Below are 14,954 nucleotides of genomic sequence, written 5' to 3' on the forward strand. Positions count from 1 at the left end.
TAATTTTGAAACCCCACTTTTGATTGACATTCTCGAATGAACCTTTGTTTCACTACACTGCACTTTTGTTGGTCTGTATGTTGCTTTATCGTCGGGGTTACAGTACCTTGTTTTTGGCGGTGAACCTTTACCGGTTGAATTTGGCTTGACGGCGACGTCCTCTTATGTCCCTAGACCTGTCGTCTGAAAGGGTGTCTTGAAGCGGTGTTACATGAAATTGCGGAACCAAAGTGGTGGTAGTACATGAAGTTGGTTTGGGGACACACATGAACCGCTGTAAATAAATGTATTACAGCATTAATTTCTAACTCTTCCTACAATTCATCAAAAGCTAAAACAGGAGTTTATTCAGTTATTCAATTTAGATTTTATCTTGACGTTCTGATTTCATTCTCAAAATTTAACAGATTTAAAACAATTTACTTGCCTGAGTGTCATTAATATACAATGCAACATTCATGAAAACACCCATAATAAATTAATATAATGCTTTTAGAAAATGAATACTTCATTAATTATGATGTTAACTTTTATATAAATTGATATAATACTCTTAGAAAAGGAATAATTCAGATTGAAATGATGCTAACTTATATGATATTTTTCGTTTGGTTTGCGAAATCAAATATAATTTTTCATATAGTAGCTCGGCTAGTATTGTTGGAAACTTGTGCGCTAGCCAACATTTATTTTATTTATTATTTATGAACTTTAGGACGCAATCCAAGTGTAAATAACGGGCATTCGCCCAAAACTGCTCAGAACCTTAATTTAAAATGAACAGTCCAGAGTTTATGATTTGATTTACCTACAAATACAAGTCCAAAAACGAGTATCAACTAGAATTATGAATTTATCACCAATAAAACAAGACACTTTATAACACAATGAAAGAAAAAAATATTGAAAATTTCACTTCAAGGTAAAAATAATGTTTGCCTATAAGATTCATCTTGTAGATAGTTTTTACCTTCAATTAAATAAAATTAGTAGACACATAGAAAATAATTTAAATAGTATTAAAATTTGAACATTCATTAATATTAATTTCATGGAAAAGAAAAACTTTCTTCTTCGTCTATTAAGATTTCTATCATAAAAAATTACTAAATCAATCGAAAGCCTTAATGACATAAGAAAACAGAGTCTGAAAAATATAAATTATAAAATGTCATAAACTCAATATGAACATAATCTTAAAAATTTCATTCCAATTTAAAGGCTATCTTCCTGACTTTCAGCAATACTCTACGATAATATATCTCCAGAAACAATAACTCAAATGTAATGTAACTGAAAACTTTCTATACTTGTTAGAAAAAATTTATAAGATCTTCCATCACTAATAAAATCAAAAGGATTATTCTCAATCAATATTATTAACTTGAAAAATAACAGGCTTTGTTAATACAAAACTCTTATGGAAGTTTCAATCAATTAAATTCCCTAAATTATATTTTAACCTTATTTTACGTACTTTAGCAGTTATTTGAAGAAACAATTATTCGTGCATGATGAAGAAACACAATTAAACTTTTCAGGACATGGCACTACTAGAAAATTTAAACTTTAATAAAAATAAAACTAGCTCCTACATTAACATTAACTAATGAAATAAACTTGTAAACCTGCCCAAAAAGGGCGAAACATAATGACTACATCTTTACTCTCGTAGTGCTCCTAGCAAAGTGTCCTCCGAAACATAATCTGGTCTCTCGACTGGGGAATCCCCACTACTGTTTTTAGAAACAGGACTCCTATTGGGCGAAGGGAATCAATTTGACCAATCGTCGCGTGGCTTCTAGAGCCTTTGGACCAAATAGTAACTGCAAAATCGGTAGTTTGTTATAATTTCAATGCTTGCTGTTTTCCAACTTATTGCACTTTATGTCGCGACAGGAAGGCTAAGTTTTAGAGATAATTCCATAATCTACATTCCTCGACGACTCGGAGCCACAATTTTTAAATATCTATCATGGGAAACTCGAAGTCATGGCCATTCATAATAGAGAGAGAAAATAATTTATTTCGCTAACTCACTTACAATAATGGCTCTAGTCTATTGCGTATTAAATTGACTATTATAACTTGGGAAAAGGCCTGAATTAAAAATAGTGCTCGGCACACAATGGATCCTCATTTTTGTTGAATTACAATTATGCATGTTTTTTCTTATCGCTTTAGATAATACGATTACTCTTTATCACTAACAACATTCGATTTTACTTGAGTGGTCCTTTGCTGACTAGGTTATCTTTCCTTTCCATTTTATAATTCTATTAAAGTTCAATAGTTCATTTCAAAAATATTTTGTGGTGGTAAAATACCACGTGACAACATGCAATTGATTTTGCGAATTATTCTTGAAGGTTGAATTTTATTGAAATATATAATTAATAGAAAATATATAATAGTTGTTACATTACAGTCAAATAAAATGAGTATTGCATGATTACTGAAATTGAATTGGTTCAATTACTGGTATGACATTTATTTGGACAGGTTCAGCTCAAGCAAAATCTTAATAAGTTTGGAAAAGGGTTTTGGGTACCTATGTATAAATAATGCTGCTTTGAATGGAGCTAATCTATCTTGTACTACCATAGAGCGCGAATATGGAACTCTGAGCGCAGTTTCCTGTTTATGCTCGGATAGCGGAAATAGTTTTGCCAAAGTTTCTAGTTTTTTCAAGAGTCTAGTTTCGTCTATATTACCAAAATTCACTCTGCACCTATTCAAAAAGCGATTTGGTAATCCGAGCGGCCCAGCTATATGTAGGCCTACCGTCGTCGGTGCAATTTGGCATCACGCTATTTTTACTATTGATTTTTTTGAGAGTAAATTGATTATCTTTTAATGCAATAGCTTATTGGTAGGCCCAAGCGACAATCCATAAAGCGATTCAGGAGTTTCATTAAGTTATCGTAACAACTTAAAGTTGATGTCTTGGAGAATCTACTGTTTATTGCTAAGCACACTGTATATCTATGTGTCTACTTCAGAAATCAACAGAGATCGAAAAGTAGGCCTCTGACAATGTTTGAAACTAGTTTGGCAAGAGTAGTGATTATATCAGATCCCTACTCTAGAACAATAATATTAATAGAAATTCCAATACTGTTGCTGAATAACCTATCTATCAGCGATGTAGAGGGAGTTTTCCCGGCAGCAGGGAAATTTGTGTTTTCCTCCCCTCCTGGTGCAAAACAGCCTCCGCAACATAGAAGAGTTAATGTAACTATTCAAACATTGTCTTCGCGCGACGCTCCGCTTATAACAACTAGGTAAGTAGCAGAGATGATAGTTTGATAATTATCGTAGCCAATAGTAAAACTAATTTGGTGTACGAGTAGATCAAGATAAAGTTGAGTTTTTAATATTTGTTGAGAATATTAGTTGTAGTAACATTACAGTATTCGTTAGACATAAAATTTGATTCTTAGGCGACGGTATTCTATTATTAGATAATAGGATTTTTGAATTCTATTAGACGACAATATTCAATTGAAATTCAAATTTCCTTTGGACAACTATTATTTGTGAGAATTGAAGCACTAGAAACACGCTCTCACTGGATAAATTATTGTGGATAAAATTAATAGAGACAAGATAATATATGCTCTCTTTATTCCAGTCCTGGATTTGATTACGTTCTCTTCAATTAGTTGTGATAATTTTACATCTTGGATACAGTCTTTATGGGACATATTATATGACATATATGGATGACACATTATAGGACATATTAATTATATGATTTCGAAACGAAATTCAAACTGAACAATTCATAAAATTAATTTACAATTGGGGTTTCTGAGATCCATACATCAAAATTTAGCTGGGCGAGGAACTTCTCCCAATCATTCATTTGACTCAAAATTCCTTTTATAAATTTAGTTTTAGTTTTTTTTTTGAATAGAGGATACCGTAAAAATCTGTGCCAAGAAAAACCTAGCTAAATAACTTCAACTAGTAATATTTACGTTAATACTACTTAATATTTGAGAGGCTAGAAACATTTACAGGATTGATATTATTTATGTATTTGAATCTCATTCAATCTTTTAATCTTCTCAATGATTGTTGTAGTTGAATATGAATAGTTATTGTTAGTATCAGTAACCATAATGCTCTTCAGTAATGTGACATTATTTATTAATTTAGAAACGCATAAGTTAAATAATCGAAAATAAAACAAGAGGAAATGGAATATCAAACCCTTGACAGAAATATATTTAGTGATGTATCTCTTTAATAAAAATAAGCTGGAGAAAATAAATTTATAAATAATAAAATAAATAACTCAGATGATTTTAGGATAAAAATATACATACAATATCATAATAAAAATACTCTGAGCCAGAGGCAATTCGATATTACTAGGCTAAATGTACGGTACGTATATAAACTTTTAGCAAAAAAAAATCACGCAAGAGTAGGCCCCATTTAAAAAAAAGTTTTTCTACATCATTAACTAGTATAACTGTCAACAACTAATATTATGTATATGATCGTCATTGATAAAATGAACTAAAATATACGAAACTGATAGTTATGTAGATAGTAAAGTGGTTTTAATAGACATGAACCGTATAACATTTTGTTGACTACTTCAAAATAGATAATAGAAGAGAATAGAGATGGCAATATTGGAGTCAATAACCGGATGATTTGAATGCTACTGAAATGAATTGATCGAGTGATCATGTATGGAATTGTTACTATTATGGGCATGCATCGTAATTGATAACAGAACTGCATCGTTGGAAGTTATTCAGAACAGTAAGGCTCAAACTCTCGTGTCTACTTTAAAAATTATTTTCATCATGACAAAAGAATTCGAAATGATTTCTTTTTATCTCTTCCAAGACGCAAGAGAAAAAATGCTTGTCCAAATAAAGAACTCTGTTTAATAGTTACTCTAAAACTCTGTTTATGGTTAATAGATCAGTGAAAGGGTTGAGTGAATTCATAGTCCAAGCGGCTCTCGTCCTATATTTCGTGCAAATATTCATTTGAGGGGGTTTCTTGATACTTGAATATCCAAGTTACAACTCTCATCTTATTTCAATCCAATTAACAAACTCACTGCAATATTTATCTATCCTGATCAATAAAAAAATCAATTATTTGAATTCCATTTAACAAAGTATTAAAAAATGAATGATGTGAATCAATTAGGTCTAATAGATGAATTTCATCAAAATTTGATACAATAAGGAGCTTATTATTATAAACTATTACCGTACTTCATAATAGTTCACAACCAACGTGAATATTACTGTGAAGTTTTACGTAATGAATATTTATAAATTTATGAGAAAATTCATTTTTCTTATGACGGCATGTTTGAAAAATAGCTCCCTCATAAATATAATCGAATAAAAATAAAACAAAAGCCTACTTACAACTTTTTGATACTCTATTTCACAGTATCGCATAGTTATTGCTATAATGTTATCGACTTTATATATATATATATATATTATATATATATATATATAATATATATATATATAAGCGAAATGGCACTCACTGACTGACTGACTGACTCACTCACTCGCAGAACTAAAAATCTACCTGACCAAAAACGTTCAAATTTGGTAGGTATGTTCAGTTGGCCCTTTACAGGCGCACTAAGAAATCTTTTGGCGATATTTCAACTCTAAGGGTGGTTTTTAAGGGTTTAAAGTTCTTTTAGCATGTATATTCTTCTTATTCCAATATCTTAAAATTATAATAATTGAAATGTCCATACCATATGTTAATATAGAACTATAATCTAGAGAGAGTACCTCTTCGAAACAGTTGTTATAGTAACTAAATTAAAAATTTTGTCAGGTTGGCATTAAGTTGAGTTGACTTTGTTAGGTTGGCACCAAGTTGAAGATTGAAATGCATTTATCCAGGACCTCCTAAATACCAATTTATCCAATTAGCCAAAATTAGCGTTTTCTCAGCTTTTCTGCGTTTCTTCAGCTTTTCCAATAATTGATGGAAATATATTTAAAAAAAATCAGTACACAGGTTTAACTGAAGTGAAAGAATTTTGTTCGCCAAAGATACGCCAATATAGTAACAGGTGTTTTTCGAGATCAAATTGACATAATACGTTCAAATTCGGTACAGAGGTTCCGCTGAGGTCTACATGCAGGTGAGCGAAGTGAGCCCGCTGATCTCATTTTTGGACAATCCAGGGGGCGGAGCCCCTGGCTAGACGGATATGGCGAGCGAAGCGAGCCTGACGTCTAGTAAAGTATATAATAACGTAACGTAACTTAAACCCTCAAGGATACGATTATGACTTATGTTTTGAAACTTCGGATACATAGCCTAATAGCTTGTCTTCCTGGCGATGTTATGTTGCTGTTTCGTTGAGTTTTTCTGTATAGAAAATTAACCGAAACTACTTTTTGTCCGACCAATAAAAACAAGAAGACATGAAAGAATTTCGTATTTCGACCATTGGAGAGTAATGTGGATGTCACACCAATTTGCGGTCTTCTAAGCATTTTGTCACACTCACGCTTGTTATTTCTTTTAACATCATTCTCTTCTAGCATCATCTATACTATAATAAAAGAATGAACTGGCTTATACACGTACGGAATAGGAGAATTATGTCGTGTGACGCATCATCACGTCTGAACTACTGGACTGATTAACTTGCAATTTTGAGTTAAAAAAAAAGGATTTGTCTAAGCATTTGTTCTGTATTTTCCTCCACAAAACATGAAACCCGTGTTATGAACCTCCAATTCTACAATTATTATTGAAGAGGTGCTTTTGAGTTGGAATACTAATTATACAAATACTAATTGATACAAATAAAATTGTCACAAATTGTCCATTAAATTGATTCTTCTTAATAAATCCATTTATTATGTTTCAATTGATTATACTATTATATAGGATTCTATAGGAGCTATTAACTTGGCGATGAGTCATAAAAGTCATTCATGCATGGTCTATTACAGGCGACAATGTGTAGTCAGTAAAGAGAGATAAATATAGAAGAAAATAAGAAAGAAAACAAAAGAAAGTCTAAAACATGAAACACAGTTATTAAAGATGAAGTTTTGAGTCTTCCACGACTTATTGATATCAATGGAAGGTAGGCTACGTATTGGCCTACACCTAGATTATCTACTGTAGGCATAGGCCACAACTAGTTTTGTGACCTTCACAGTCACCAACACTATTGCAATAATACTATAGGCAAGAGATTAAATAGTAGTGGAAGGATGTTGGTGAATATAGATTCATATTCGGACAACATTGATATTGCGTCGTATGTTAGGCTTTTCCGCACTTAAATCGATGAATAGAACGCTTCGTTCATTCAGAATTGAAAACATGTAGTCATGAATGTCGCATGAATACAATAGTAGCACGGAGCACAGTGAACTGATTTCAAGTAGTAGAATCCTTATGTTTATTTGACACACACACACACACACACACACACACACACACACACACACACACACACACACACACACACACACACACACACACATAATCGCCTACAGATGGATTATACAGTGCATGAATAAAAAATCAAAATCCATTCACAGCTCATGTAGAGTTACAGTTTTCGTTCCCCTACAATTTTTCCTACCATTTTTTAGACCTAAATGTCTGTAAGAGGCAGTTTTAATTATGTATGCCTTATACTAATTGACTGTATTCTGGGGAATTTCTCAATGAACAGGATCTCAAAGTCAACTTTGCAAGTAATAGAGGATGGGATAAAATTGCTGGGTGAATTTAACCATATATTGAGTAATTTAAAACTAGCTTGCATATATCTTCTCAAATGGTCTTTCATTCTCGTTCTCTATTCTTACTTTTCCTCTTTCTCTCTTCTCCTCTTTCTCTCTTTCTTTTTCACATGGATTTTCCCTTTTGTGATCATAAAATATTTTTATTCCCTTTTCCCTTAAAACACTATCAGTGTGGTACCTACTCAGTATAACAGCGCACAAACCTGGCCTTTGCTGGCCTTGTCACACATAACAGAAAGCGTGCTACTTTTTTAGTTCCAGAATTTATGTGTTAGTTATTGGAATATTAGTAGGCTATTATTTCATTATTTGCCAATTGCTTGCATATTATCATACATTAGATTTATCTATTGCATCGTTTTCGATTTGATAAATATAATTTGATTGATCAATTTTTCTTGAATTATCATAAATAATGTTTGCTTTACCATCAATAGACTTTTATTTAATACCTAATCTTACTTAATTAGAAATAACGAATGAGTACCGTATCATTTGCATAACTAATTAAGTTATGAGTTCAATATAATTGATTATTTTCAAACGTTATAAATGATTAGTGTGTAGAGTGTTGACTAATAGAATGCAATATAAAGGTAGTGTTCAAGTTTGTCACACCGTTAATAAGTCATATTTTCTTATCAACACCTTTTCAAATTGTATTTGAGAAAGTAAAAATTAAATGTGAAAAGATATCAGTTGTATTTGAGAATAATAATTTCTAATTAAGAAAACATCAGAAATTGTAAATTTAATGAGAACAGTTAATTTTAATTGAGAAGTAATTACATTTAATTGAGAATAGTCATTTGTATTTGAGAATAACTTAGTCATTTGTATTTGAGAAAATGTCAAATGTAAATTAATGAGAAGTTATCAGTTGAAAATGAGAAAACTATCCACTTGCTTGTGCATTGTGTTGTTCTACCTTATCATCAGCACTACACATTATAATTTTAGCGGAAAGCGATCCTGTATTCTGTATATTTCAATTTGTGAACAAGAGAAACTGGGTTAATTATTCGATTTCTGAATTATAATTGACATCTATAAATAAAATTATCTCAAATTAAAATGATACTTTCTCAAATATAATTCAATATTCTCTATTAGAAGTGATGACTTTTCAAATAGAATTTACTGTTCTCATTCACATCTGACATTTTCTCAAATGCAAATGACAGTTCTCAATTACAATATTGATACTTTCTGATCTACAATTGGGAAAGGTGTAGACTCTTTATGCACAACTTGAAATTTACTTAGTATAAAATTATCATTTTATAACTGAATGCATAAATAAATAGATGTGAATGACTTCAATCACATCTAATTTGAAGTAAAAAAAAAAAAAAAAAAAAAAATAGAATGAGAGTACAGTTAATAAGAATCCTTCATACCTAAATCGCCCATGACATTGAAAAAAATAAATTTGGAAGCTTCATATCAACTTCAATACATAATACACATCTATTAAAGTGAATTCTAATTTATACTAAGTTACTTCTATTCATCCATCACTACTCGTGAGTGTCTGACACTAGTGTACCGTACTATTCATTCAATACAATACTGATAATTCATCAATCGAGTTCAGAATGTTAGAATGAACTCTTCAATCAGCATTAGAATGAATTCAATACCGTAGATCAATTTTAGTTGTTTTGCCTGGGTCACATTGGTTAACCACTGAAACTCTAGATTTCATTCGAGATCGATTTCGCGTTGTAAATTAATTTTTAGTCCTAGTTTTATGAAAGATAAAACTGCAGCCTATGGGCACGTAGGTATAGAGTGACGAGTGAAATTGCAGGCTCCTGACAAGGTCTTTGGAAATTGTATCCTAGCGTGTGTATCATCACAAGTGGAAGACCTTGCATTCTTTCAACAAAGAATTGTTTACGTTTTCTTCATGCTCCGCTCCAACAGCTGAAGACTGTAGCTATTATCTCAGTGATGAGCATGAATTACATTCACACGTTCAGTTTTCTTCCTACTTGAGTCGGATGAAAACATCCTTGCTAACAAACACATTACTATAATTGTGCATTACCAGAACTTATAGCTATGGGATTTAAAATTCAGTTGATGTTTTTAAATTTTGCTGCTTTGCACTTGACAGCCTATTTGTAGTAACGTCATGTCCATTCATGTGAGACACTCCTCATTGATTGTTATGATAGTGCTTAACTTTACTGTAAGACACTATAAATTTCTTACACTTCTTTTTCATCTTGAAGAGTGCTAATGACTTTCCAAGATAATGATTTGAGAATCTAGGAGCGTACCAATATAAGGTTTTGATACTGATAACCATCAATACATTGATAGTTACATTTTTTAAATTTTTTTATTGTTGATTCACGATTAACTGCACTGTAATTGAAGTATGCAACTTTTTCTAACAAATTATATCAGAAACTCGTCCAAACAGAGGTAACATTTCTATAAATAAAGCTGGAAATAAAAATTATGGCTGAAGAATTTTTTCTCATTCAAATACAATAGATCTCTTTACTCAACCACATCAAGTGAGACTGTGCTGATTATACAGTTCTAGAAAGAAATGAAAGTTAATTCAATATTCTTCAACATGAATTAGATAAAACAGCTACCGGTATATAAATATTGATCAGATTATTAAAGTCCAGTTTACAGTTTGAAGATTATTGTATCTATTATAAATAATGACAATTCAACTAGAACAATGCCATCCAAGCATAATGCATTATTTTGTATTGAGATTGGGAAGGGTATCGACTTATTTGAATTAGTCACACCACAATGATTCTACCTCTTTTCAAATTTTCCACAGTATAGGCAACTAGATATTAGGCACTTTAAAAAGATCAATACGTTTGTGAAGTTGTGTCATTTATAAGGATTCTCAGAGTCTTCAATACACAATCTGGTCTCTTTTTGTCTACCGTTGTTCATATTGTTATGTCATTCTTATCGATTCTGATTCATGTAGTTTTATTATTTTGTGAAATTGGATTTATTGACTTGTATAGGAAACAAGTTCATTTCCCAATAAAAGTATCGTTGCTGTAGTTTTCAACATCTATACTTCTCAAATACAGAGTGGGGCAGAGCTGATTGACGAGTTTGAAAGGGTTAGGATACATTAAGCCATTCCCGGATTTTTTCTTACCTTTCTGCTTCGAATACTATTGGTTAATAATGTGAATATCTTCGAAACGGTTTGAGTTTGAGGTATCGATATGCGGTTTTCGTCATTCATATTTTCTTGAAATTCCGTATCAAAATCATGCATCGCATGACCACCTTCCTATTAAAAACAAAGAAATTGAATTCAAAATAGCGGATCCAACATGACGAACCAGATTTTTGAAGTCAAAGTAAAGTGGTATTTTCAATTTTAGAAGGATCCCCAATCACACCCACCATCAAATTACCTTTATGTATGGGATATTAAGATTAAGCCGTTCTCGGACTTTTCACCCACTCTTTATATTTTTTTATTCTGGATGATACCCACATGAGCTTTTTGCTTGTGCATGGGTAATTGGATGAGATGATCAAATGCCCATGCCTACCAGCGGGATTCAAACCCACGGCTAAGAAAGCGCTAGCAGACTAAGGTGCAACACCTTAATAGTCTAACCTGGCCGCTGTTTTATTTTTCATTTTTATTCAAATAGATTCACAGATTTAATGATATAAGCTAATTTTCATTCGTTCAATGGAGAAACTTTATAAAGACATAGGAAATTACCGAGTAAAAAAGTTGTAAGATTCTCAAAACCTTTAAACTGTGAAATTTTTAGACTTGGACATTGAATTTACCAATTATACCCTCTATGTGTAATAAAATCCTGTTTGTGAATTGCCAACAGCTACAATACAGAAAATTGTATGATATAAAATGAAAGTGAACCGTGAACGGAATTTCTATTTCAATATTCGAAGAAAGATATTATGAAAAGTTGGATGTTGAAACAAGTTGCGAACTGACTGAGGAGGTAGTGCTATTCTTAAAATAGCTCACTATAACAGGACAACAGGATGCCCTAGCAGCACAAAGACTGTCATGAGTGAATGATTTAATTGCATATTAGTAGACCTAATAATATGAGTTCTCTAACACATGGAAATCTTGAAAACCAGACTGAAGATAACAGAGGTAGGCTTGAATTAATCCGAGTTTGTTGAAAGTTGATATTTCCTACTTTAATAAGGAAGTAGTTTTTGAGTTTGATAAAGACTTCAGTTGAAAATGAGAGCCAAGATTATTGAAGCGATTTAACGGTTCAAGAGAGTTACAAAATTTGAATACTTTGAGACGTTGAGTAGTATTAATTATTCAATGTGATCAAGTAACTAATGTAGGCCTACAACTAGAAACTGGGACACTCGAACATTCGTAAGAGTAAGCTGGATAGAATGTAACTAGATTTATATAAAGTAAAATAGGAAATTATTCCAAGGGAAAACAAGACTGTGTACCAACGTTGTTCTGATATAGGCTATTAACAGAACAGATTTCATGGTAAATGACTAGAAAACCATCTCATGATGGCTGGTCATCTTCGGAGCAGCATTTACAATAATTAGAAATGTTCTGAATGATTGAGGATATTGTAGGTGTATCAAATTAAATTAACAGAGAAAAAAATTAATGAATCTTCCTCCTCACATCTTTTTTAAACTAGCATATAATACTTTTGGTGTAGTTAAGAAGTTGATATTGTGGTAATCATTCATATTGAATGAAGAAGACTAAGAAATTGTCAAACCCACCACCAAAATCAATAGTTTGATTAGAAATAAGTTGACTGGCACCACCAAATTATTTAATAAGAAAGAAACTAATTATCTATCAGTTATGAATCCATATCAATCTAGACTTTTTGGTCAACCTAAATTTCCCAAAACTAATGTTCCTATAAGACAAGTGGTATCTTTTGTTAATTCCCCCTGCTCTAAATTAGCTCACAAACTGAATAGCACCTTTCGGTCGTTAACGGGGTTTCAACCAAAATTTAGTATTAAAAATTCATTGGAGTTGGTCAACAATATAAAGCATATTCCTGTTCTATCATCTCATAAACTTGTGTCATTTGATGTTACTAATTTATTCACTAACATTCCGGTAGGAGAAAGTCTTGAAAGAGCTGAGGAAATAATGAAAGCCTCTATCAATGATCATACACTCAGAGAAGAACTGATAGGATTGATGAAGTTATGCACTCAGCATAATTATTTGAAATTTAACAATAGATTTTTTTGAACAAAGAGAGGGGTTGGCAATGGGGTCACCCCTCTCGCCACTCCTAGGTGAATTATTTATGGATAAGTTAGAAAGTAGAATTATCGAAAATAGTCATTTCAAAGATAAAATTGTTTACTGGTTTGATGGCATATGTAGATGATATTATTTGCTTATGGAAGGAAGTAACAGACAACTAGACAATTTTATTTCCTATCTGAATGGATTAAATCAGAGTATAAAATTTACTGTAGAGGTACAACAGGATTGTGTATTAAATTTTCTAGATTTAAGAATAGATCATAGCACTGGTTATCACAAGTTTTCTATTTTCAGAAAACCAACCCATACTGATGTTATCATTTCTCTTCATTCTTGTCATCCTATTTCTCACAAATTTGCTGCTTTCAATAGCATGATCTGTAGAGCACTAACAATACCTATGAGCCATAATGATTTTGATATTGAGATTACTAAAATTAAACAGATAGCTGTCACAAATGGGTATGAAGAAAGTATGGTGGACAGATTATTGAGTAAAATTAATAGACAAATTTCAATCAATTCTAGCTTTGTAGGCTCAAACTGTAAGGAGAACACTTGGATAACAATTCCATATTTAGGCCTGGTATCTGATAAGATAGGTAGGGAATTGAAGAGGAATGGATTTCATGTTGCTTTCAAGACCAAACTAATTTTAAATAGTCTATTTAGCTGGAGTAAAAACAAAATTGATATTTGGGATAAAAGTGGGGTGTACAAACTTAAATGTGGTGATTGTAATGCTTGTTATGAGGGTCAAACTGGTAGAAGTTTCAAAAGTAGAATTAAAGAGCACATCAGAGATTGGAATAACAAAAAGGGGAATCTAACTTTGCAGAACATTTGATAACAAATAATCACAAGTTCACAGTTAAGGAGAATGTTGAGTTTCTGCATGTTAATGACTTTGAATATTCAAGAGGCTTTAGAAATAGCAAGATTAATAATTAAGGAAAATTCCCAATTAACTGTTTTGGTTACGAATTTAGTACACTACGAATTTAGTTTTACCGTATCATAAAATTGTAAGCATGCATTAGTCAATAGTTTTTCCATTTACATATTTGTTTTATTATCTTTCACACTTGTTTTCTTGGTTCTTATTTTTTACTGAAAGTAAATTTTGTTATCATGGCGATTCTGTTGCTTAAGCCGCCATTTTGTCACACCGTTGAGTGGGAGGAGACTGACTAGCTGGGCCAATGTCAGGCATTCATGCCCTTGACCAATAGCAGTACTCGCCTACTAGTATAAATTCTGCTGTTCTTGTATTTAGTTTTAGTTTATCAGAGATTAACAATGGTGTAATAACCGAAACCGGTCTTTCTAAGTATCAATAAATCTGTGGTTTTTGACAATTTCTTAGTCTTTTTCATTCAATCGCATATAATATTTTAAAAATAGATAATTATTCATCTATATTTATACCAATTCGTGTAAAAGTATGACTCACAAATTTCTAATTTAACTCCAGAAATATTTGTAGAGTATTATCCCTGATATTCCAGTATTTTTTATAGTGCTGAAAATGTTTCATGATTGAAGGATTAATTTTTTCCGATTAAATTGAAAACATTGTGAAAATATGTTATTTCGAATATCACTTCTCTCAGAATATTTTATGGAATGTCGTAATAAGAAAGAATTTGATATCTAAATAACGAGGGGAATGTCTCCTTTCTATTGATGCCTGGATCATTGTTGTCCGACCTATAGTTATTTTCTAGTTGATGATTATGCTCATAGAGACATTTCGAGCAGAGAACATGAAATATTTTACATGCCACAAACTTTTTTGTTTCAAAAGGTAAGTGGGTAGTAAAAGCGAGAAAGTTTCTCAGAAATAATTGAGATTAATTTCCAATTGTCAAAAGTAGCTGGAAGAAAGTATT

The 14,954-nt window shown here is 31.7% G+C and overlaps 1 protein-coding gene across 6 annotated transcripts in view; it reads left to right on the forward strand.

The window, feature by feature from the left end:
- Window positions 1–3,124: 3,124 nt before the first annotated feature.
- The window catches only part of LOC111054367 (retinol dehydrogenase 12), a 55,901-nt gene continuing 44,071 nt past the window's right edge, over window positions 3,125–14,954 (forward strand). For 3 of the 6 annotated variants that reach the window (XM_022341384.2, XM_039432453.1, XM_022341386.2), the window contains exon 1: window positions 3,125–3,284. Coding sequence is in view for 3 of the 6 variants with exons in the window: in XM_039432450.1 (XP_039288384.1) it covers window positions 11,899–11,934 (36 nt within the window). In the remaining 3 variants the exon portion in view is untranslated. Of the gene's footprint in view, window positions 3,285–11,883; window positions 11,935–14,954 lie in introns of those variants that run through there. The other 3 variants (XM_039432450.1, XM_039432452.1, XM_039432451.1) reach the window with 1 other exon arrangement.

Source organism: Nilaparvata lugens, chromosome 7, assembly GCF_014356525.2.
Source record: "Nilaparvata lugens isolate BPH chromosome 7, ASM1435652v1, whole genome shotgun sequence".
NCBI lineage: Eukaryota > Metazoa > Arthropoda > Insecta > Hemiptera > Delphacidae > Nilaparvata > Nilaparvata lugens.